The sequence below is a fragment of the Balaenoptera borealis genome, assembly GCF_965194805.1.
Source record: "Balaenoptera borealis genome assembly, chromosome: 1".
Taxonomy (NCBI): Eukaryota; Metazoa; Chordata; class Mammalia; order Artiodactyla; family Balaenopteridae; genus Balaenoptera; species Balaenoptera borealis.
In genome coordinates, this window is record NC_138860.1 from 176,105,172 (window position 1) to 176,126,885 (window position 21,714).

The 21,714-nt window shown below is 37.2% G+C and overlaps 1 protein-coding gene across 6 annotated transcripts in view; it reads left to right on the forward strand.

The window, feature by feature from the left end:
* The window catches only part of HNRNPR (heterogeneous nuclear ribonucleoprotein R), a 35,146-nt gene extending 13,848 nt beyond the window's left edge, over window positions 1-21,298 (forward strand). For 3 of the 6 annotated variants that reach the window (XM_082392772.1, XM_082392771.1, XM_082392775.1), the window contains 6 exons: window positions 8,581-8,757; window positions 10,348-10,482; window positions 11,917-12,132; window positions 16,995-17,144; window positions 19,759-19,880; window positions 20,017-21,298. In XM_082392772.1, the coding sequence (XP_082248898.1) occupies window positions 8,581-8,757; window positions 10,348-10,482; window positions 11,917-12,132; window positions 16,995-17,144; window positions 19,759-19,880; window positions 20,017-20,629 (1,413 nt within the window). In that variant the 3' untranslated portion in view covers window positions 20,630-21,298. Of the gene's footprint in view, window positions 1-8,580; window positions 8,758-10,347; window positions 10,484-11,916; window positions 12,133-16,994; window positions 17,145-19,758; window positions 19,881-20,016 lie in introns of all 6 variants that reach the window. The other 3 variants (XM_082392773.1, XM_082392774.1, XM_082392776.1) reach the window with 1 other exon arrangement.
* The last annotated feature ends 416 nt before the right edge of the window (window positions 21,299-21,714 follow it).

Here is a 21,714-nt window from a genome sequence, read left to right on the forward strand (position 1 = left end):
TGATGAGAACTCTTAGGATTTACTCTCTTAGCAACTTTCTTATATAACATACAGCCGTGCTAATTATATTATGTTGTACATTACATCCCTAGTACTTATAACTGGAAGTTTGTACCTTTTGACTACCTTCATCTAGTTCATCCTCTCCTCAACCCTGCCTCTGGTAACCACAGATTAATCTCTTTTTCTATGAGTTTGTTTGTTTGTTTTTGAAGTACAGTTGACTTTCAACACTATGTTAGTTCCAGGTGCACAACACAGTAATATTGATAAATATATTGATATTTCTGTAGTTTCAAAATGATTACCATGGTAAGTCTAGTTACCATGTGTCACAGTATCTTTGTATTCTTCAGCTGGTATTGTAAAACTGTTTTAATTTTGTTTCCATTGACAAATGTAATCTCTGTGGAGATCACGTCTATGTAATAAACTCTTGTTTAAAGAGCATAGCACTGATGATCTGTGGAGGAATTCAAAGGAAATGGTAGATTGGGATCTAACTCTTTGGTGTATTAGCTAGTTGAAGTGTTAAAGAACCAGTGTATTTAACAGACCTGTAAGTATATGACTTTGTAGCATCTGACTTGAATTACATATAAAGAAAAGCTGCTTTGTTTGCAAAATAGCGAATAGGAGCTGGATAATGGAACAACCCTAGTAGATAATCAAAAGACACTGTTGAGGGACTTCTCTGGTGGTCCAGTGATAAAGAATCCACCTTCCAATGCAGGGGACGCGGGTTCGATCCCTTTTTGGGGAACTAAGATCCCACATGCAGTGGGGCAGCTAAGCCCGCACACCTCAGCTAGAGAGCCCGAGTGCCGCAAACTACAGAGTCCACGCACCCTGGAGCCCGTGTGCCACAGCAAAGAGCCCGTGCCGCAACGAAAGATCCCGTACCCCTCAACGAAGACCCCCCCCGCGTGCTACAACTAGGACCCTATGCAGCCCCCTGCCCCCCAAAAAAAGACACTGTTGAGCTGTCTGGTTACTTCTGTTGATTCCTTCCAGAGTCTCAGAGGGCTTCCTCTATTACTGTTGAAGTAATGAGTGGATAGATAATAGACAGCCAAAACTTTCAAAGCCTTAATGCCTAGTGAGTAAAGGAAGAACTGTTGTGAGGGTATTCACTAGTTTCTGTTGGTCCTGGAGGGGGAGGATTAACCTGCACATGATTGAGTGGTTACTCTGAACAGCTCATATGGAGCCAGAATGGCTCAACAAGTTAATAAAAGGAAAACATTTATGTTACATTTTAGTTAATTAAAAATTGAGCTTAAAAACTTTAAAAAGAGTGATCTTAGTTTTTGAATACTATTTATTTTCAGCCTTTTTAAGTTCTTTTAATGTCCTAAGTTAAATTGATCTTGAAATGAGACCATCTCCTATTTCTCAAACGAATCAGTATTTTTGGCATGTTTCTTCATGGACCCCAGTGATTATAATATTGGGCACTTTGTTAACCATAGGTTTGTGGATGTTTCTTTCATTTATTTATATTTTTAATTTTAATTTTTTGTTTTGTTTTGGCCGTGCCACGGGGCATGTGGGATCTTAGTTCCCCGACCAGGGATCAAACCCATGCCCCCTGCAGTAAATGCATGGAGTCCTAACCACTGAACCACCAGGGGATTCCCTGATGTTTCTTTTAAAATAGAACAGTATTCTTATGGAAAAGCTATAAGTTGGACTTCTAAAATTCAAATGATAATTTAGAGTATGAGGAGCTTGCTGTTATGAATTCTTTCTGTAAGGTAATCATTAAATTGCTTTTCCTGAAAATACAGATTTTTTTCATTTTAGGTATGCTTAATGAAGCAAACCTGAATGGTTCTAAAAATATAGACATGTGTTACGAAAGAAGTATAATAATCTGACACTTAGCTTCCTCACTTAGGTGTGTTCAACTATTTTTTTTTTTTAATTTATTTATTTTTGGCTGCGTTGGGTCTTTGTTGCTGCCCGCGGGCTTTCCCTAGTTGCGGTGAGCGGGGGCTACTCTTTGTTTCGGTGTGTGGGCTTCTCATGCGGTGGCTTCTCTTGTTGCGGAGCGTGGGCTCTAGGCACGCGGGCTTCAGTAGTTGTGGCTCACGGGCTCTAGAGTGCAGGCTCAGTAGTTGTGGCGCACGGGCTTAGTTGCTCCGCGGCATGTGGGATCTTCCTGGACCAGGGCTCGAACCCGTGTCTCCTGCATTGGGAGGTGGATTCTTAACCACTGCGCCACCAGGGAAGCCCCTCAACTGTATTTTCACAGTGCCACTGCATGTGCTTTCTTTGCTTTTGCCTGTATTTGTAATGGGTAGGGAGAAAATATGGATGGTGAATGATGTAATTATGAAGCACAACTGCATTATGTTAATAGAAACAATATAAAGCAGAATTTACTTCCCAGAACAGTTTTAAAATACTCAAATACAGATTTTCTCAAATTTAAAAATATTCAAACCAGGCTAGGCCTAGTGTGGCCAGAGAACCTAGCCACACCAAAAAATACATTTCAAAATTAATACCAATTACTCTTATGTATTTTTTGTTTCAGGATACCTTTTATCAGTAGCTTTTTTTTTTTTTTTTTAAGTGCCGTGCCCTGTTAATGAATGCTGATTTATAGAGTTGATAATGTTGTAGGGTGATATGGCTGAAGCTAGTGAGAAGTGGTCAGATTCTGGATAATTTGAAAGCATATCTAACAGGATTTATTGATGAGTTGGATATGGAGATATGAGAGAAAGGAGCCAAAGATGACTTTAAGACTTATGACCTGAGCGGCTGGAAGGATGGAATTGCCATTTGTTGAAATGAGGAAGGCTATAAAGAAGAGCAAATTAGCAGGACTGAAAGATAGTAGTTCAGTTCTGGACATGTTATGAGTTAGATGTCTCTTAGACATCCAGATGGAGCTGTTGAGTGAGCAGTTGCTTATATCATGGAGTTCATAGGAGAATTCTGGCTGGAGATTATAAATGTGGGAGGCATAAGCATCTAGATGGGTTATTTATTTATTTGTTTGTTTGTTTATTTATTTCTGCCTTGGGTCTTAGTTGTGACGTGCAGACTTCTCTCTAGTTGTGGTGTGCAGGCTCCAGAGTGTGTGGGCTCTGTAATTCCGGCACGCAGGCTCTCTAGTTGTGGCACACAGGCTCTAGAGCGTGCGGGCTCAGTAGTTGCAGCACGGGCTTAGTTGCCCTGCGGCATGTGGGATCTTAGTTCCCCGACCAGGGATCGAGCCTGCATCCCCTGCATTGGAAGGCGGATTCTTAACCACTGGACTACCAGGAAAGTCTCTAGATGGTATTTTAAAACCATGAGTTTGGATGTGTCACCAAGGAAGTGTGTGTAGCTAGAGAAAAGGTCTAAGACCTGATTCCTGCAGCCCTTCAACATTTAGAGTTTGGGGAGACAAGGAGGAACTAGCAAAGGGGACTGAGAAGAAAGAGCCAGTGAGGTAAGAAAAACCAGGAGTAGGGTGTCCCAGAAGTCAAGTGAAGAAAGTTTTCATAGAAGGAAGAATGGTTAATTATATCAAACTTCCCAAGTAAGATGAGGACTAAGAATTGACATTTGATTGTGACAGCATTGATGGCATTAATGACTTTGACTGGAATGGTGGTAAAAGCCAGATTTGGAGAAGATTCAAGAGACTAAGGAGATGAGAAATTTGAGGCAGCAAGTATATATGGCTCTTTTGAGCAATTTTGCTACAAAGGGTAGCAGAGAAACGGGGCAATAGCTAGAAGGTGTTATAATCAAGATATATTTTTTATTTTAATTTAAATTTTAAGGGAGAAATTATAACATACTATGTGCTGATAGGAATGGTCCACGTATAAAGGGGGAAATTGATGATAAAATTGTTGCCGGACCAAGTGTCCTTGAGTAAGAAAGAAAGGATGGGATCTAGCGCATAAGTTACAGTATGAGGTAGATGTTCATTCATATATTCTTTCAAAGATGAGCAGCTGTTGTGTCCCTGGCACTGTGTTCAGTGCTGGGAATAAAATGAGGATCAAGATGTGGGCTCTCTGCTCACATGGAAATTGAACCCTCTTGCTGATGTTATTCCCAGATAAGGATCTTAAGACTCACTAATTGAGAAACTTGCTCAAGGTAACTAAAATGTAGATTTGAATCCCACATAACTAAAAACTCACTGTTTCTCAAATTCTCCCTACCTTTAAGCTATCATCCTACTACACCAAGCCACCATCATCCCTTGCCCTATTAAGCTGACTGGTCAGCCTGTTTTTCCATACAGTCCACTTTCTATCCAGCTGCCAGAATATTCCTTTTTTTTTTTTCTTTTAATTAATTAATTTTATTTTTGGCTGCGTTGGGTCTTGGTTGCTGTGCGTGGGCTTTTCTCTAGTTGCGGCGAGCGGGGGCTACTCTTCATTGCGGTGAGTGGGCTTCTCACTGCAGTGGCTTCTCTTGCTGTGGAGCACGGGCTCTAGGTGCGCGGGCTTCAGTAGTTGTGGCTGGTGGGCTCTAGAGCACAGGCTCAGTAGTTGTGGTGCACAGGCTTCGTTGCTCCGCGGCATGTGGGATCTTCCCGGACCAGGGCTCGAAGCCGTGTCCCCTGCATTAGCAGGCGGATTCTTAACCACTGCGCCACCAGGGAAGCCCCAGAATATTCCTTTTAGAACATAGGTAATACTCAGTTATTTGTCTGCTCAAATCCTCTGTCTTCCTAAGAAATAAAACTCAAACTTCTAACCATGGTTTAACTTAATCTGGCCCCTGTTCTCCCTTTCCCATCACTGTCTCCTGTGTGGACATTTTATTTTATTTTAATTTTTTAAAATAAATAAGTATTTATTTATTTGGTTGCACCAGATCTTAGTTGCAGCTGGTGGGCTCCTTAGGTGTGGCATGCAAACTCTTAGTTGCGGCATGCATGTGGGATCTAGTTCGCTGACCAGGGATCAAACCTGGACCCCCTGCATTGGGAGCGTGGAGTCTTACCCAGTGCGCCACCAGGGAAGTCCCAGATCTTTTATTTTAATCACTGGCCTATTTGCTGTTCTTCATATATGTCAGTTGTACTCCCCATCTTTTTGTACTTGTTCTATCACCTTGGAATGCTCTTTCCTCAGATTTTTACTTAATTTTCTCTCTTAGGTCTCAGTTCAAATTCACCTTCTCAGGGAGGCCCTTCTATTAAAATACAACCTCTTCTTTCTTTATCCCTTTTCTTTGCTTTTTAAAAAAAATTTTTATTTATTTATTTGGCTGCGCCAGGTCTTAGTTGGGGCTCGCAGGACCTTTTTTTTTTTTGTAGTTGCAGCATGTGGGATCTTTTAGTTGTGGCATGTGAACTCTTAGTTGCGACATGCATGTGAGATCTAGTTCCCTGACCAGGTATCGGACCCGGGCCCCCTGCATTGGGAATATGGAGTCTTAGCGACTGGACCACCAGGGAAGTCCCCCTTTTCTTTTAAAAATTTTTTAAAAATAAATTTATTTATTTTTGGCTGTGTTGGGTCTTCGTTGCTGTGTGTGGGCTTTCTCTAGTTTTGGCGGGCGGGGGCTACTCTTCATTGTGGTGTGCAGGCTTCTCATTGCGGTGGCTTCTCTTGTTGTGGAGCGTGGGCTCGAGGCGCACGGGCTTCAGTAGTTGTGGCATGCGGGCTCAGTAGTTGTGGCGCACCGGCTTAGTTGCTCTGTGGCATGTGGGATCTTCCCGGACCAGGGCTCGAACCCATGTCCCCTGCATTGGCAGGCGGATTCTTAACCACTGCACCACCAGGGAAGTCCCTTTGCTTTTATTTTACTTAGCCTTTAACACCTCCTGAAATCATATTGTTTATCTTTTAAATTTTTTTTGTCTTATCAGTAGAATATAAGCCTCATTAATGCCTAGACCTGTCTGTGGTGTTCACTCTTATCTCTAGAATGTAGAAAAATACATGGCTTATGAGTCCATGTCTCGTGAGAGGTCTGGACAAGTTCTCTGAATAGGAAGGGAGCCAGTTATCTGTATAGGGTAGCATTATACATTGGAGCGACTTCAGCTTATATTTTAAAAATAAATTGGATATGGATGGGAATGGGAGGGATTAAAAATATCTGAGGTTTTTATTTATGAGAGTATTATTTCCTCAGTCATCTTGGGGTGGAGGGGGGAGCAGAAATTAGGTTCTCCCAAGAGAAATGTGGGGAAAATCAGAGGAGCCGACTGACAAGGGTAGGTTTTAGTCATTTTGATTTTTGGATAAAGGAAACGTTTGTTACAAATATATTATACCTTTATTGTAAAATATTTAGAAAATATAATAAGGAAAATAAAATTAGAGTAGTTTTTTTCATGCATTGATAACAACTTTTAATATTCTGATACATAGTCATTCTTATCTATACATACATTTATAATCAAAAAACAGAAATTGGCATTGCTAAACTTACTGATGATTTGGGGTAAAATCAGGACTACCAGAGGAAATGTTTAATAGGTAGTTGGAGATCTAGAATTAGGTCCTGGGATGTATGGGATGTATTGAGAGATGACTGTAGAGTTGTAGCCTTTGGGAATGGTTATGATCCTTACGAGTGAAGAAAATACAGTGAATTATGGGAAATAGGGCCATAACTTTGGGAAACATGCAGATTATTATTAGATGGATAGACGAATCACCATGGAAAGGATAGAGGAGTAGTTAAAGATAAGACCAGGTTAGTGGAGGATTCTGAAAGCTTAAGGGAAGAGAATTTTCAGAAGATAAGATCACCAGTGTTAATGCTTGTTGAGAAGGCAAGGATGATGAGACTGAGGAAAGAAAGACTTCTGAATTTGGTCCTTAGAAGTCCATTAGTGACGTTAGGGCATACAGTTTAGTGATAGAAGAAGAAGCCAATTTTTAGAGGGTTAAAGAGAGCGTAGATGCAAGTGCTTTTCAGAGTGAGCTTTTATTAGAAAGATGGTTCTGTAGGGATGTCACTCAGATGATGCCTGATGTCTTATTTATACTTCTCGTAGCTGCACAGTACTAAGCATACAGTAGATGTGTTGAAAGGAATAACTGCATGAGTGAAATAAAACAGATATGGGCCATGTGTTCAAAGCATTTAAAAGTGAAACGAAAGATATAGGCTAAAGAAGGGTTTTTTTGTTTGTATTTTGTTTTGTTATGGGAGATTTGGCATGTTTGAAGATGGAGGAACCACTGGGAAGGAAAGAATGCACTGAGCAAAATAGGACAGTTGAAGAGATGAAGATTTGCGATTATTTCCAGAAGAAGGTAGTGAGAAGAAATGGGCTTATTTATTAGGGTTAAGGAGCTAACCTTTTTTTGGAAAGGAGGTAAATTTCTGAGGTATAAAGAAATGAAGTGAAAATAGATGTTGAGAAAGGTTTTTAGCACTGAGAGGAAAGAATGTTAGGAAACCAGTGGCTTTTCAGGTGATCTCCTTAGAATGAGGTTTAGTGAACGAGGATTGGAGACTTTAAGGAGGTAGACAAATGAGAATAGCTGTCGTGTGAGAACTGTGCTAGAGATTTAGAAGAAGACCTCAAGTTTTACCAGGTAGCAGTGAAGGTGAATCTGATTATTTTGAAAAGGATTGTCTTAAGATAGCACAACTGTAGTAGAGCTTAACACCAGAAACTTAATCTCTAGTAATAATATTGGCATCTTTTGGATTGCTATTATTATTACTTCATTAATCAGGTCATTTCAGAATATGAAATGTTGATGTAGATGAGTTTCACTAGAAAATTCATCTCATGCAAACACTAATTTACTCTTTAAGACTTTGTGTGTGGATTGCAAATGTTTTAACATAAAAGATTATTTTCAATGTTGTTGACATGGTGGAAATTTGAAGAAAATTGTAGTCTGATACTAAATACTGAGAGGGTTTTTGATTGTTCTAATTTATCATTTAATTTATCATTCTTATATAACTTAATCCTACTTACTATATAATTTTAACTAAGCACACAAAATCTTCAAATGTTGAAAAATTTTTTTCATACTTACTTAAAATGTAATATCCTGATAGAGAAAGGGATAGATTGAAGCACTGGAGTTTTTTTTTTTTTTAAGCCGCGCAGCATGTGGGATCTTAGTTCCCTGACCAGGGATTGAACCCGCGCCCCCTGCATTGGAAGGGCCGAGTCTTAACCACTGGACCGCCAGGGAAGTCCCAGTACTGGAGTTCTAAGTAGTAAAGAATTTGGAGTTGAGGAGAAAATATGAGGAAGACCTCATCAATCTTTCTTTTCAATTATTGTTTTTATAAAAATGCAGAGGTGTTTCCATGAAGATTCATACATGCCTTTTATTCTGTTTTTTTGTGAGAAAAAGACAAATTATAAAAATTCAAAATTTAGAGTTGTTACTACAAATTTTGCACACTTTTATTAATCATTTTCCAATTTTCAATATAGAATATTGTTCTGTGTTGATGCCCTGAAAGTCATTATAATAAAAACTAAGGTTAGCTTTGCAAGATTCAAATTGTCCCCATTTTTCCTTAACCATCTTTCTGTCCCCACCCCCTAAAAAAAAGGCAGCTAGGCTTTGTGGCTCTAAAATCAAATGCTTACATTGGGATTCTAACACAGAGGTTTTATTTCAGGTCTTTGTAGGTAAAATACCAAGAGATTTATATGAGGATGAGTTGGTGCCCCTTTTTGAAAAGGCTGGTCCCATTTGGGATCTACGTCTTATGATGGATCCACTGTCTGGTCAGAACAGAGGGTATGCATTTATCACCTTCTGTGGAAAGGAAGCTGCACAGGAAGCTGTTAAACTGGTATGTGATAAGCAAATGCCCACTGTCTAGCAAGTCATTATTTGAGAGAAATACCTCAATTAAAAACATTTGCAGTTAACATTGTTTCACTTTCTTTAGTTTTTGCTTTGAAAGTTTTTATATTGACTGAGTTGGTATGTGACCGTTGGCTATTTTTTTCTGATTATAAAAGTAAAAAAGAAATGAAAATACCCAAGAAATAAGGTGTTAGAGAAAGTCTCCCATAATTCTAAGAAGTTATTTATTAGAGTGATTAGTATCTAAAATTTCATTGAATATTTGGCTTCTGCAGGTCTCTCTTTTGATCTTAGACAAAAATGTCAATTCTTGCTGTTAAACTTTAGGGTAGGATTCTTAAAGTGTGATGAAGTCTGGGATGGGTTCTGGGGAACATAACTGGGCAACAGTGACTTTTAGGACACAGTTCAGGAAATGGCTGTGAATCTCTCTTGTTTTTGTCATAGCCTAATCATACAGTTTATTTTCTAAGTATATTCTTGTTCTTTTCTATCTTTTTGTTTCCAAGCCCTCCAGTTCTCTCTGTCTTTAATCTTTCTCTCTTTTTCTACTGTTTTATAACCAATCTAGTAATTTCCTTTCTGTAGGGCCTTTTACCCTTTGTACTTATTTCAGAGTAGTAGTAGTAGTATTAGCAGTTATGCCAATTAACTATATCTTTGCTCCTGTTCTGTTAAGATACAACCCTCTCAGTAACCCAAAATAGCAATATCATTGTTCCTTGGCATACTCTTTTGCCAGACAGCTAAAGGCCTCACTTAGTCTAGTTCTAGTTCTTCTAGAATGGTAACCTCTTTCACCAAGGCTTTTGGTTTTATTAGTTGCCTCAAAATTAGTTCTGCTTCTAGCTTGACCCAGATTTTAGTTTTTATTATGGACTTTTCCTTCCAGTTTGTTTATTCAGTACCGAGAAGTTTTTAAAGCTTTATTTCCTTGTTTCTGACAACATATGGATGATTTTTTTGAAAAAATTACATATCTTTTAGTAAACTAATAGGTAAGTAATGTTAAGCCATTAAAAAGCTAAAGTTTATCAAGGAAATCATCACCATAGCCATTTAAATGAAACATTTTTTATTCCTATCATTTCATATAATTTTATAAGTATTGTGTTTGATATGTAGTTTCAGATGTTGGAATTCTGTGTTTTATGTAAAATGTGAAATTCTTCTAAATTTCTTTACATTGATTAAACATAGCTGGTGTTCTTTATATATTGTTATTTTGCCTGTGGCTTATTTATATCTAATTTCATCTCCAAGGGCAGATGAATGATCAGTCTCAGGTATTTTTTCTGAAATTCTCTAGGAGAAAATCTTCAGATAGATAATACTGAAATATGAAATCAGATCTTTTTAAAGATAAAGTGAATAGCAGTGAAGGTTAAAACTAAAACGAGAGGCTGTAACAAGTTTAAAAATACACATTTTATGTTACGGCAAGCATGAGGGAGCTCAGTGAGTTCATTAAGCAGGGAGTGTTTGACCTTAAATTGTTCAATTTTTTAGATTGAGATCAGTTGTTCTGAGTTTGGGGTGGTTGTGGGGTGTCTGGTTCTTTTCTTCCTTTCAGTGTGACAGCTATGAAATTCGCCCTGGTAAACACCTTGGAGTGTGCATTTCTGTGGCAAACAACAGGCTTTTTGTTGGATCAATTCCGAAGAATAAGACTAAAGAAAACATTCTGGAAGAATTCAGTAAAGTCACAGGTAAAACAAAAATGTATTTAGAAATTAGTTTTGGGAAATCTGTGGTACTATTTATAAGTGCAAAAAAATGAGGTGTATCTTAATCTAAGAATTCACATGTCTATTCAGTGTCTAAATTGCCTCCTTTCTTCTTTTTAGTGGTTTGGACTAAGCAGCTTCCCTCATAGCCTCAATTTCTTGGAATGTCCTCTTTACTTTGCCTTAATTGAACCCTAGCTTTTGACACAGTCTTTGCCCTGGTAGCCCTCAAGTGAAGGAAGGCTTTTCCCCCTTGACATTCAGTGTGCTTTAGGGCTAAGGGGGTGAGAGTTCTTAATCCGCCTTCTTCCTCTTACCTTGTCTAGATCAGATTTTTCCAGATTTCCAATTCTAAATCCATGGAAGTGATTGAAAAGAACATTTTATATCACAGATTTATATACATTTATATATAACTGAAACAAAATTTAACAAAATTATATTTTCACTTACTGCATATGATTTAGTCTGACATTTCCTATTCCATTTCATTGTTTTAAATGCTAATGGAGATCCACTAATGCTAGCTGCATTTAAAAAAACACTTTTAGACCATTACTTCTCCATCCCATATAAAAACCATTATTTCTTTACATTTTTGTCATCCAGACATATGCTACAGATAAACAATCCTTTCCCCCTCCTTCAAGCTGTCACCTATTGCTCTTCTGGTTTCAGTCTTGCATTAATTGAAGATTTTTTCTGGTTCACAGTCTTTCTCTTCTGCCCGAAATTGACTTATTGTTAGGACTTTTAACATCTATGTGGATGAACCATCCAATGCTGTAACCTCCTAGTTTTATGACTGCCTCATCTCTGGTCCTTCACTTCAGCTCTCCCACATCCAAATCACATTCTGGATCTTGCTGCTAGGAGTAAAATCTAAGCACTCTTAAGGATATGGATGGTATTTAAAAGTAGGGACCACCTAGAAAGAACATATATGGAAAGATGAGGGTACAGGACTAAGACCAGAGGTACACCAGTTTTAAGCAATTACTTTTATTCTTGGTAAAAATAGTAACTTTTAAAAAGTTAGATTCAAGGATGATTTTTGGTCATGATTAGTTGTTGAGTGTTCTCTTGGATTTATATTATAATTTGGTTTTTAAGTTCCTTGGTAGTATTTTCATAAATTTTAAGCTCACGTTATGTCAAACACTCTAAAATGTATGTCAGAATACAGTAGTTGGATTTGTTCATGGCTGTACCTTCAGGATCCCTAAAATTTAAAAGGGAACATAAAACACTGTCCCTAGCTCCATATCTAATAACGCTGATTTAATTGTCTACTAGGTAATTAGCAAATCATTTTGAGGCTTCTTCAGTTATTTTTTGCTCTTCGGCAAGTGGATTTAGGTCTGCCTAATCGCTAAATGTGTGGTGGATGCTTTTGGCTTATATATCTGGCTGTTGGTTTAACAGAGGGTTTGGTGGACGTTATTCTCTATCATCAACCCGATGACAAAAAGAAGAATCGGGGGTTCTGCTTCCTTGAGTATGAGGATCACAAGTCAGCAGCACAAGCCAGACGCCGGCTGATGAGTGGAAAAGTAAAAGTATGGGGAAATGTAGTTACAGTTGAATGGGCTGACCCTGTGGAAGAACCAGATCCAGAAGTCATGGCTAAGGTAAATGCAATTGCTTGGGTTGGGGGTGCGGTTGTCATTTAAATTTTGTACTCAGAATAATGCTCGAATATTTCAAATTTTACAGTAAATACAAATTGTAGCCCTTGATCTTAACCATTTAGACACCAAATTTAACAGTCTGTCTTGGTATCCAGCAATTTCCATTAACCATTCCTTTTTCTGCAGATTAAATGTGTAAAAGGAACTGAAATAAAATCCCTTCAATTAAGTGTTTGTTTAGTGCTAGGCACTATGAGAGATACAAGGTTAAAAAGTTAAGAAGAAAAGAAAAAAGACAAGGTCTTACTGAATAAAGAGAGAAGTAATGTTCTGGTGATTATGAGTTATAATCTTCATTGACCATACTATGACTTTTATTACATGGCCGTGAACTATATTTCATTGAGATTTATAGTTTACTTTCCTTTTTCTTTTTTTAAAGCTTTTCTTTTTTAATGATCAAGCTCCCTTAGAGTATTGTCTCCATGAAGACAGGCAAAGGGTTATCACGTTTGCTGTTATACAGTAGTGGCAAAATATGCATGGCAAGTCCTGTAGCGGGCCCTCACTTTCATCCTAAGTCCTGTACTTGCATTGCCAGTATCTTTGCCTGGTAAAGGATGGTTCCAAGGGTTCTGGTTCTTAGGCTTTCCTCTGGGAGACTCCTGGGGTTGAAGGGACACATCTGAAGTTGCATCTCTGCTGCTTTTAGTGAGTTTTCAAGTATTTTGGTGTATGTCTCTTTCCTTTTCGGAGGCAGCAACTCTATGGATGGTGATAAATGAGTGGTTGGATTATTCTGGACTGAGAAGTCTTTTTCCTCAAGCTTTTTATTCCAGATTCTGAGGAGACAGTCCTCACTCTTGATTAGTTTGGAGGAGAGCCCTGGTTTATACTAGCATGGTAAAAGTTTTTGTAAGCAAAAGCATTTTTGGATTAAGCAAAGAAGATTCATTGAGAATGAACTGGAGAGACTCAGATGTGTCGCTCACTCTTTTTCTCATATTCTTTGAGTAGATAGGTGTCAAGGAAAGGGACTGGGAATCTAAAGAGCCCTGATATTTTATTTTTATTTATTACTAGCTTGATTTTAATTCCACTTGTTTCTTCTCCTAATACAATTGTGACTTTGAGCAAACTTACTGAATTTGGATGTTATCTATTTTATTGGAGTTGGATAAATCTCTTTACAAGATCTCTTACAACTTTGAATCTACCTTGTAGAAACTGACTGTAGCCTGTATTTCATTTCCTATAAAAACATTTTAAAAATAGCTTATAGATTGAGAGGGGAATGACATCCCCAGAATATCTAAAGTATAGCCAGTAATTTGCTTATTCGACCACTTTTCACATACCTCTGGTAACCTTTCAGGTTGAAATTCATCCTAAATCTTTTTATAAGATTAGAAAAACCTCATGATTTTATTCTAGTAACTATTCTTCCTGGATCAAAAACAAGTTTCAGAATGAAAAGGAAGCCTCTATAAACTTGAACAATGCCGATTTGAATAAACTTGACTGGATAATGCTCCTTTATTGTTTTCTATTCCGGGGTTGGGCAAGGGGGAGTATACCCAATAGTATAAAGCTTCTGCTGTTGATTCACTGTATCAGTGTTATCATTCATTGAAGATTTTTTTGCCAAGTTGGGTCATTTCTATAATCAACCAGAACCAAAGAGCCTAAATGTATCTTTCTTTCTTTTTTTTTTAATTTTTATTTTTATATTGGATTATAGTTTGATTTACAGTGTTATGTTAGGTTCAGGTGTACATAAATATATCTTTCTTAAAGGGACCTTTTTCCTATTGAATGTTTTAAACACAGTTTCAACTAGTAATTTTTATATAGGATGCTTTGGTTTCATCTCAGAAAAGAATAAAAGATCCATGTTGAGTTTAAAAAAAAAGGTAAATAAACCAATTGGAGGCCTGTCTAATGTAGAATTAGACTTCAGTATGACAACATTGAGAAAGATAAAGGGTGTAATGATAGAAGTGGAAAACTTTCCTCCCTTGAATTAATGTCTTCTCCCCAAATCCTTTTTACTCAGATAGCCCTTTATCTGAGGCGACAATTTGTTCGGTAGGTGTGTTAATTTTTTTTTTTTGAATGAGTAATGTATTTCCTTAGTTCACAAATCAAAATTATACATAGAAATTCATCCTAAATCCTAAGTAGGAAGTCCTACCTCCACCTCTAGCCCCATCTACCATGTCCTCCTTGTCCCTTGTAGACATCCAGTGTTAATGGTCTCTGGTTTGTCCTTTTAGTGCTTCCTTGGACAAACACAGGCAAATATTAGTATATATTCTTTCCTTCCCTACTTCTTGCACAAATGGCTACTGGTAGCTGTATTAATGATCTATGTTTGCTTTATTCACTGTCATATTTCATCTCTAAGGAAGTATACCGTTATTTTATGTACCACTAAGAAATTATAAAATGCTGCCAATTAAACTATGACAAGTGCTTATCTGTCACATTGACTGTAAATTAGATCCCTATTTGGAGGTATAAAAATGGGGAAAAAAATCTTAGCAACAGTGTATCCTCGCATTTTTTTCAAAGTAGCTCTTAGAGCTCTTCTTAATTTTTTGACTACGTAATTTTCCGTTTTGTAGATGTACCATAGTATATTCAACCAGCTGGGCATTGGATGTTTCTAATCTTTTGTTATTATAGTACTCCAATGAGTAAGCTTATATCGTTTCAGTTAATTCAAGAGCAAATATATCTGTAGGATAGATTCTTGAGGATAGAATTGTGGGCCAAAGGGTAAATGCATCTGTAATTATTAAGATATTGACCATATTCTCTGTAGGAGGTGTACTTGTATTCTGCTCCCCACCAGCAGAATACAACAGGCTGATGTTCCTCATCCTTGTCAAAAGAGGATAGGATCAAACTTCTGGGTTTTGCCAAATCTCATAACAAATGGTACCTCAAAGCTGTTATGATTTGCTTCTCTTTACTAAGCATGCGTGAGTTTACGTTTTTTATACATTTAAGGACCATTTTGTGTTTCTTTGTATGAACCATGTATTCATGAATTTTGCCTCTTTCCATTCATTTTGTTTTTCTGTTGATCTTTTTCTTATTTTCTGGAGCTCTGATATGAAAGAGATTAACTCTTTGTGATATAAGTTGTTTTCTGACTTTGCTTATGGTATTTTTCTACTGTGTAGAAGTCATTTCTTTTCAGTAGTTGAATTTTTCAGTCCTTCGTAGTTTATAGATTTTAAGTCACAAAGCCTTCTCCAAGTGCAGTGTTACATAAAGGAATTGCCTTTATTTTCTTCTAATGCTTTCAACATCTCCCCCTTTTAAATTTTTTATCTATTTGGACTTTATCCCGGTGTATAATGTGAGGTATGGATCCAATTTTCATCTTTATTCAGATTAACACTACACTGATTAAATGATTTAAGCATTGAATTGATAGAGTTTGTTATGTCTAGTAGAGCTAGTCTCTAAATTTTGTTCTTATTTTTTTCCTGGCTCTTCCTGCTTGTTTAGTTTTTCATATGAACTTTAGAATCAGCACATCCAGTTCTGGGGGGTAAAAACAAAAACTTGTTGTTTTAGGGGGACTTAGGGACCATATTAAATTTGTAAATTAACTTAGTAATAAATATATTTTGGTTCCTTGAAGGTCCTGTTCACAGTATTAGTTACTTTTAACGACATGGCAGGAGAAGGAACTGATAATTTATATAAATTGGTAACTAATAGAATCATTTTCTTGGTACTTTTCATACTTTCTATCATAGCACTTTTTTTTTTTATTGAAGTATAGTTGATTTACAATGTTTTGCCAGTCTCTGCTGTACAGCAGAGTGACTCGGTTATACACATATATACAATTTTTTAAATATTCTTTTGTATTATGGTTTATCACAGGATATTGAATATAGTTCCCTGTGCTATACAGTAAGACCTTGTTTATCCATTCTACATGTGATAGTTTGCACCTACCAACCCCAAACTCCCAGTCCATCCCTTCCCCCCGCCCCCCGACCCCAGCCCTTGGCAAGCACAAGTCTGTTCTTCACGTCTATATCACAGCACTTTTTTTTTTTTTTTAACACTTCCATAAATTGCCATTTATTTTCTTTATAATCTTAACATTTTAGTAGATTTACAATACCGTATTTTTGAACAGTTTTGTATACTTTTTTTTTTAAGCATTAATCTATATACCATTTACCTTACTAAAAATAGTGTACAGAAATACAGTAGCACAGTGTCATTAGCCTCCAAGTTACAATATACTTCTTCTTTTTTTTTCACACACACACACACACACACACACACTGTATTTTATTTTTACAAGAGATAAACTGACACGAAGCATTGTAAATGGATGACCACAACAAAAGCAACAATGATTGCAATTACCAAACACGAAACACACTCATACTATGTCATAATATTGACATTCAGTCCCCAGTAATCCTCCACTGTAACAGCTCCTTTACTTTGCAGTGAAAATTGATTTGTATACTTTTTGCCTCTCAGTCCTTGTGGGATTTTTTTTTCTTTTTTTTTTTATTTAAACAGAAAGTCACAAAAATTATAATCATCCTCATCAGTTCGCTCAGTCCCATGTAATTAATTTATTTTTCATCTTGATCTTTTGTTAGCACTTTTATGAATTCATCAGTTTTCCATTAGAGTTCTGAAAATGCTTATTTATTCAGTTCAGCAGTATAGTCAGTTACCAGATCACAGCACTTTTAACACTTAATGTTTTAGAGAAGAAAAGCCTATGCCATGAAGATAAGAAGAAATACTTTAATATAGGACTTCAGCTAAAATTAAGTAGCCAATGCCAATTTGTATATTTGTTATATTAGGTGAAAGTTTTATTTGTGAGAAACTTGGCTACTACAGTGACAGAAGAAATATTGGAAAAGTCGTTTTCTGAATTTGGAAAACTTGAAAGAGTGAAGAAGTTGAAAGATTATGCATTTGTTCATTTCGAAGACAGAGGAGCAGCTGTTAAGGTAGAAAATTTAAAATTTTGTTTTTTGATACTTGAATTTTGTTGAAACTTGCTAAACACATAAAGTGACTTTAAAAACAAATAAAATTGTTTTCAGCTTTTACCGAACTCTGGAACTTTCTTTTAATAATCTCTGTGAAGTGGTAGTAGTATAACAGGTAAGACTCCATATTTCAAAGCCTGATTATTACTAACTGGGTTTGTGATCTCAGGCAAGTTATTTTTAATCTCTGTATTATTTTTGTAAGCCTAAGGTTTGATAGCATGATACCTTGGAAATGTTACAAGGAATAGTAATTAGCTGGTGTAAATACTAAAATGGTAATGAGTGTACTGTAACTACTTTGTTTACCTTGGTTTGTGGACCTATGAATGGAACTGAGCAGTGTACATGGCTTCATACCTAGTACAACACATTTAATTCAGTAGCTGTGCTCTGAGGGAATGGTTAGTTCTTCATAGTTTTGCCTTTCTTTAGTCATTTTAGAATTCTCATAGTATTGACTGTGTTTTGCCAGTTTCAGTAGTTTTTAGAAATATTTCTTGCATGGAATAGTTAATTTATTTGTTGATGATAGTATTGAAAAGTGTGAAAAAAGCCTTTTCATACGGTGTCTAGAACATATAACCCGAATACTCTGCTGCTTTCTGATGGTAATGGATCAGCACCATCCTTAGTGGGTGAAATTTCAGGTTTCTTCTTCCTCTTGTTCCTCTCTCCTTTCTGGGGGAAGGCGGGGGAGGGGTGGAGGGGAGGGGGATGACAAAACAAAAGACAAGACAAAATAAAAGCTTTTTTATGTAATTGGGGAGATAGATCTGAAATCCTTGGTGACTCAGGCCTGGTTCTTTTTCTACATGTTCTGTCGGTTAAAGTGATGCCACCTCTAATTTGAGCAGTTTTTGTTTCCTGCTCAGGGTACTGCTTTAAAATGTGCCTTACAGAATCTTTGACTAGTTAGAATTTATTGGTTTGCTTTTTCATGGAAGCTAATTAGTGAGACAATATTGCTTATAAAATTCACAGCTTAATACAGAATTTAATGTGTGGCTTCTGAATTGCCAATGGTACGAAGGACAGATAACTAATACATTTATACCTTCTAAATACTCCTTTTGAATCAGTTGGTATTAAATAACTAATTAATTTAAAATAATTTTCAAGGGTGGTTTGCCAAAGAAGTCTCTGAAGTTATAAGATTTCTAGCTCAGTAACTGGAAATCAGAGGATGGCCAGAGGGGAGAGTAGACAGATGCCCCCATTCTCTCGTTTATACCAGGAAGCTTCTATAGACTCATTTAGTTGCTTCAGTTGAAGCAGCCAAAAGCTAAGGTGGTAAAGGGGAAAAACTAGTTAGAGGAAGATACTGATTTAATCTTTGTCTAGATACTTGTAAAGCACTAAATGTTCTTTATGGATAGAGCATTTTATTATGTATATCCAGAGAGGAAAAGGTTGTATAGGGAACAGAAAAGCTGTGGTGAGGAGGTGAGACTTTGTTACTGAGTTACCTGAACCCTGAACCCTATGGCAGAGGCTATTAGGTGGAACTACATAAATTAAAAAACTAGAGCCTAGAATACTTTTGATTACTGCTTTCCAGGTGAGTACTTGAATCTTCATTAGTTCAGGCCTTTGCTAGGCTTTGTGCTTTTAACTATTCAGGCAAAGTATGTTCCAGGTTAAGCATTGTGGGGCTTTTTTTGGTCAGTATCTTATTGAATTTCACTGATAACCTCATTTATGTTTCAAATCCTTAAAATTTTTATAGAACAACAGTTTAAGACCTACATGTTGAATGCCACATGTTTGTTTAAAAATTTGAATCCTGAAAAGTTTGTTACTACTGGCACTTTTTCCAGATGTGAATTTGCTGCTTTGGTTTGGCTAAGCTTGGAAGTTATTTGGAATTAAGTTTTTGGATTTAAGTAGCAGCAACAGGCAGCTCTCTGGCAATCTTTTATCTTTTTTTTATTTTTATTTTTATTTATTTTAATTTTAAATTATTTATTTATTTATTCATTTATTTAATTTTTGGCTCCATTGGGTCTTCGCTGCTGCACGAGGGTTTTCTCTGGTTGCTGAGAGTGGGGGCTACTCTTCGTTGTGGTGTGCGGGCTTCTCATTGCGGTGGCTTCTCTTGTTGCAGAGCACAGGCTCTAGGCGCCTGGGCTTCAGTAGTTGTGGCACACAGGCTTCAGTAGTTGTGGCTCGCGGGCTCTAGAGCGCAGGCTCAGTAGTTGTGGCGCACGGGCTTAGTTGCTCCGCGGCATGTGGGATCTTCCCCGACCAGGGCTCGAACCCGTGTCCCCTGCATTGGCAGGTGGATTCTTAACCACTGCGCCACCAGGGAAGCCCCAATCTTTTATCTTTTTAAATATAATGGTGGGACATCAGTTTTGTTCTCAACATAATTTACACATAAGAATGTAAGATTGAGGGGAACAAGTACTTTCTTTGTGTATTTTTTTTTAACTTGGTGGGTATATTCATCTTGCAAATTAAAATAGTTGTGAAGTAAATTGCTTATCAAGTGTATTAATGGCACAGATATGTTTGTTATGTTTAAAGTACTGTTATGTGTAAAGTAAATTTATTTCCTAATTTTGTATAGGCCATGGATGAAATGAATGGCAAAGAAATAGAAGGGGAAGAAATTGAAATAGTCTTAGCCAAGCCACCAGACAAGAAAAGGAAAGAGCGCCAAGCTGCTAGACAGGCCTCCAGAAGCACTGCGTGAGTCTACATTTTAGTAAATACATCTTTGAACAGAGAATAACTTGATAACAGAGATCAGGTAATTTAAAAAGTCAGGAAGAGTCTTGAAGCAAACTAACTTGTTTTTTCTTTTCTCCCTTCCCTCCATTGCTAGGTATGAAGATTATTACTATCACCCTCCTCCTCGTATGCCACCTCCAATTAGAGGTCGGGGTCGTGGTGGGGGGAGAGGTGGATATGGCTACCCTCCAGATTACTATGGCTATGAAGATTACTATGATGATTACTATGGTTATGATTATCACGACTATCGTGGAGGCTATGAAGATCCCTACTACGGCTATGATGATGGCTATGCAGTAAGAGGAAGAGGAGGAGGAAGGGGAGGGCGAGGTGCTCCACCACCACCAAGGGGGCGGGGAGCACCACCTCCAAGAGGTAGAGCTGGCTATTCACAAAGGGGGGCACCTTTGGGACCACCAAGAGGCTCTAGGGGTGGCAGAGGGGGTCCTGCACAACAGCAGAGAGGCCGTGGTTCCCGTGGATCTCGGGGCAACCGTGGGGGCAATGTAGGAGGCAAGAGAAAGGCAGATGGGTACAACCAACCTGATTCCAAGCGCCGTCAGACCAACAACCAACAGAACTGGGGTTCCCAGCCCATCGCTCAACAGCCGCTTCAGCAAGGTGGTGACTATTCTGGTAACTATGGTTACAATAATGACAACCAGGAATTTTATCAGGATACTTATGGGCAACAGTGGAAATAGACAAGTGAGGGCTTGAAAATGATACTGGCAAGATACGATTGGCTCTAGATCTACATCCTTCAAAAAAAAAATTGGCTTATCTGTTTCATCTTTAAGTAGCAGTTTGCTGCCATTTGTATTGGGCTGAAGAAATCACTATTGTGTATATACTCAAGTCTTTTTATTTTTTCCTCTTTTCATAAATGCTCTTGGACATTATTGGGCTTGCAGAGTTCCCTTATTCTGGGAGTTACAATGCTTTTATCCTTTCAGGCTTCATTTTAGCTTCAAAACAAGCTGAGCACACTGTTAAATCATGATTTTGCAGAACCTTTGGTTTTGGACAGCTTCATTTTTTGGATTTGGGATAGATTACCTAGCAGTATGGAGTATGCTGTAAATAAAAATACAAGCTAGTGCTTTGTCTTAGTAGTTTTAAGAAATTAAAGCAAACAAATTTAAGTTTTCTTGTATTGAAAATAACCTATGATTGTATGTTTTGCATTCCTAGAAGTAGGTCAACTGTGTTTTTAAATTGTTATAACTTCACACCTTTTTGAAATCTGCCCTACAAAATTTGTTTGGCTTAAACGTCAAAGCCGTGACAATTTGTTCTTTGATGTGATTGTATTTCCAATTTCTTGTTCATGTAAGATTTCAATAAAACTCAAAAATCTATTCAAAACATTACCTATTTCAAATTCAATTGTGTCCTAAAACATTATTTTATTCGTAATCCTTGCAAGGAATATTGTTTTCAAACTATAACTGCCTATGTGAGTGATCAAATTCATGCAAAATTTCTTGTCTATTCCAGTATGTATCGTGGATATCAGACTGAGAATTAGACTAAATTCTAGTATTTATTCCAAATAGCACTGCACTGATTGATGTTCTCTCATAGTCTTTTCTAATTTGGCAATTTTATCCTTTATTTTTATTAAAAACAGGTTCAAAGGCTTTTGAACATTCTTGCAGGCATTGGATAATTTGCGTTAAATAAAATGGGGTTGGGGAAGCAGACTGCAATTTATTTTGACCCACATTCTTTCTATAAAGGATAATTTGTTGTCTGAAGACCTTATTTGCTGGAGTGAATGTACATA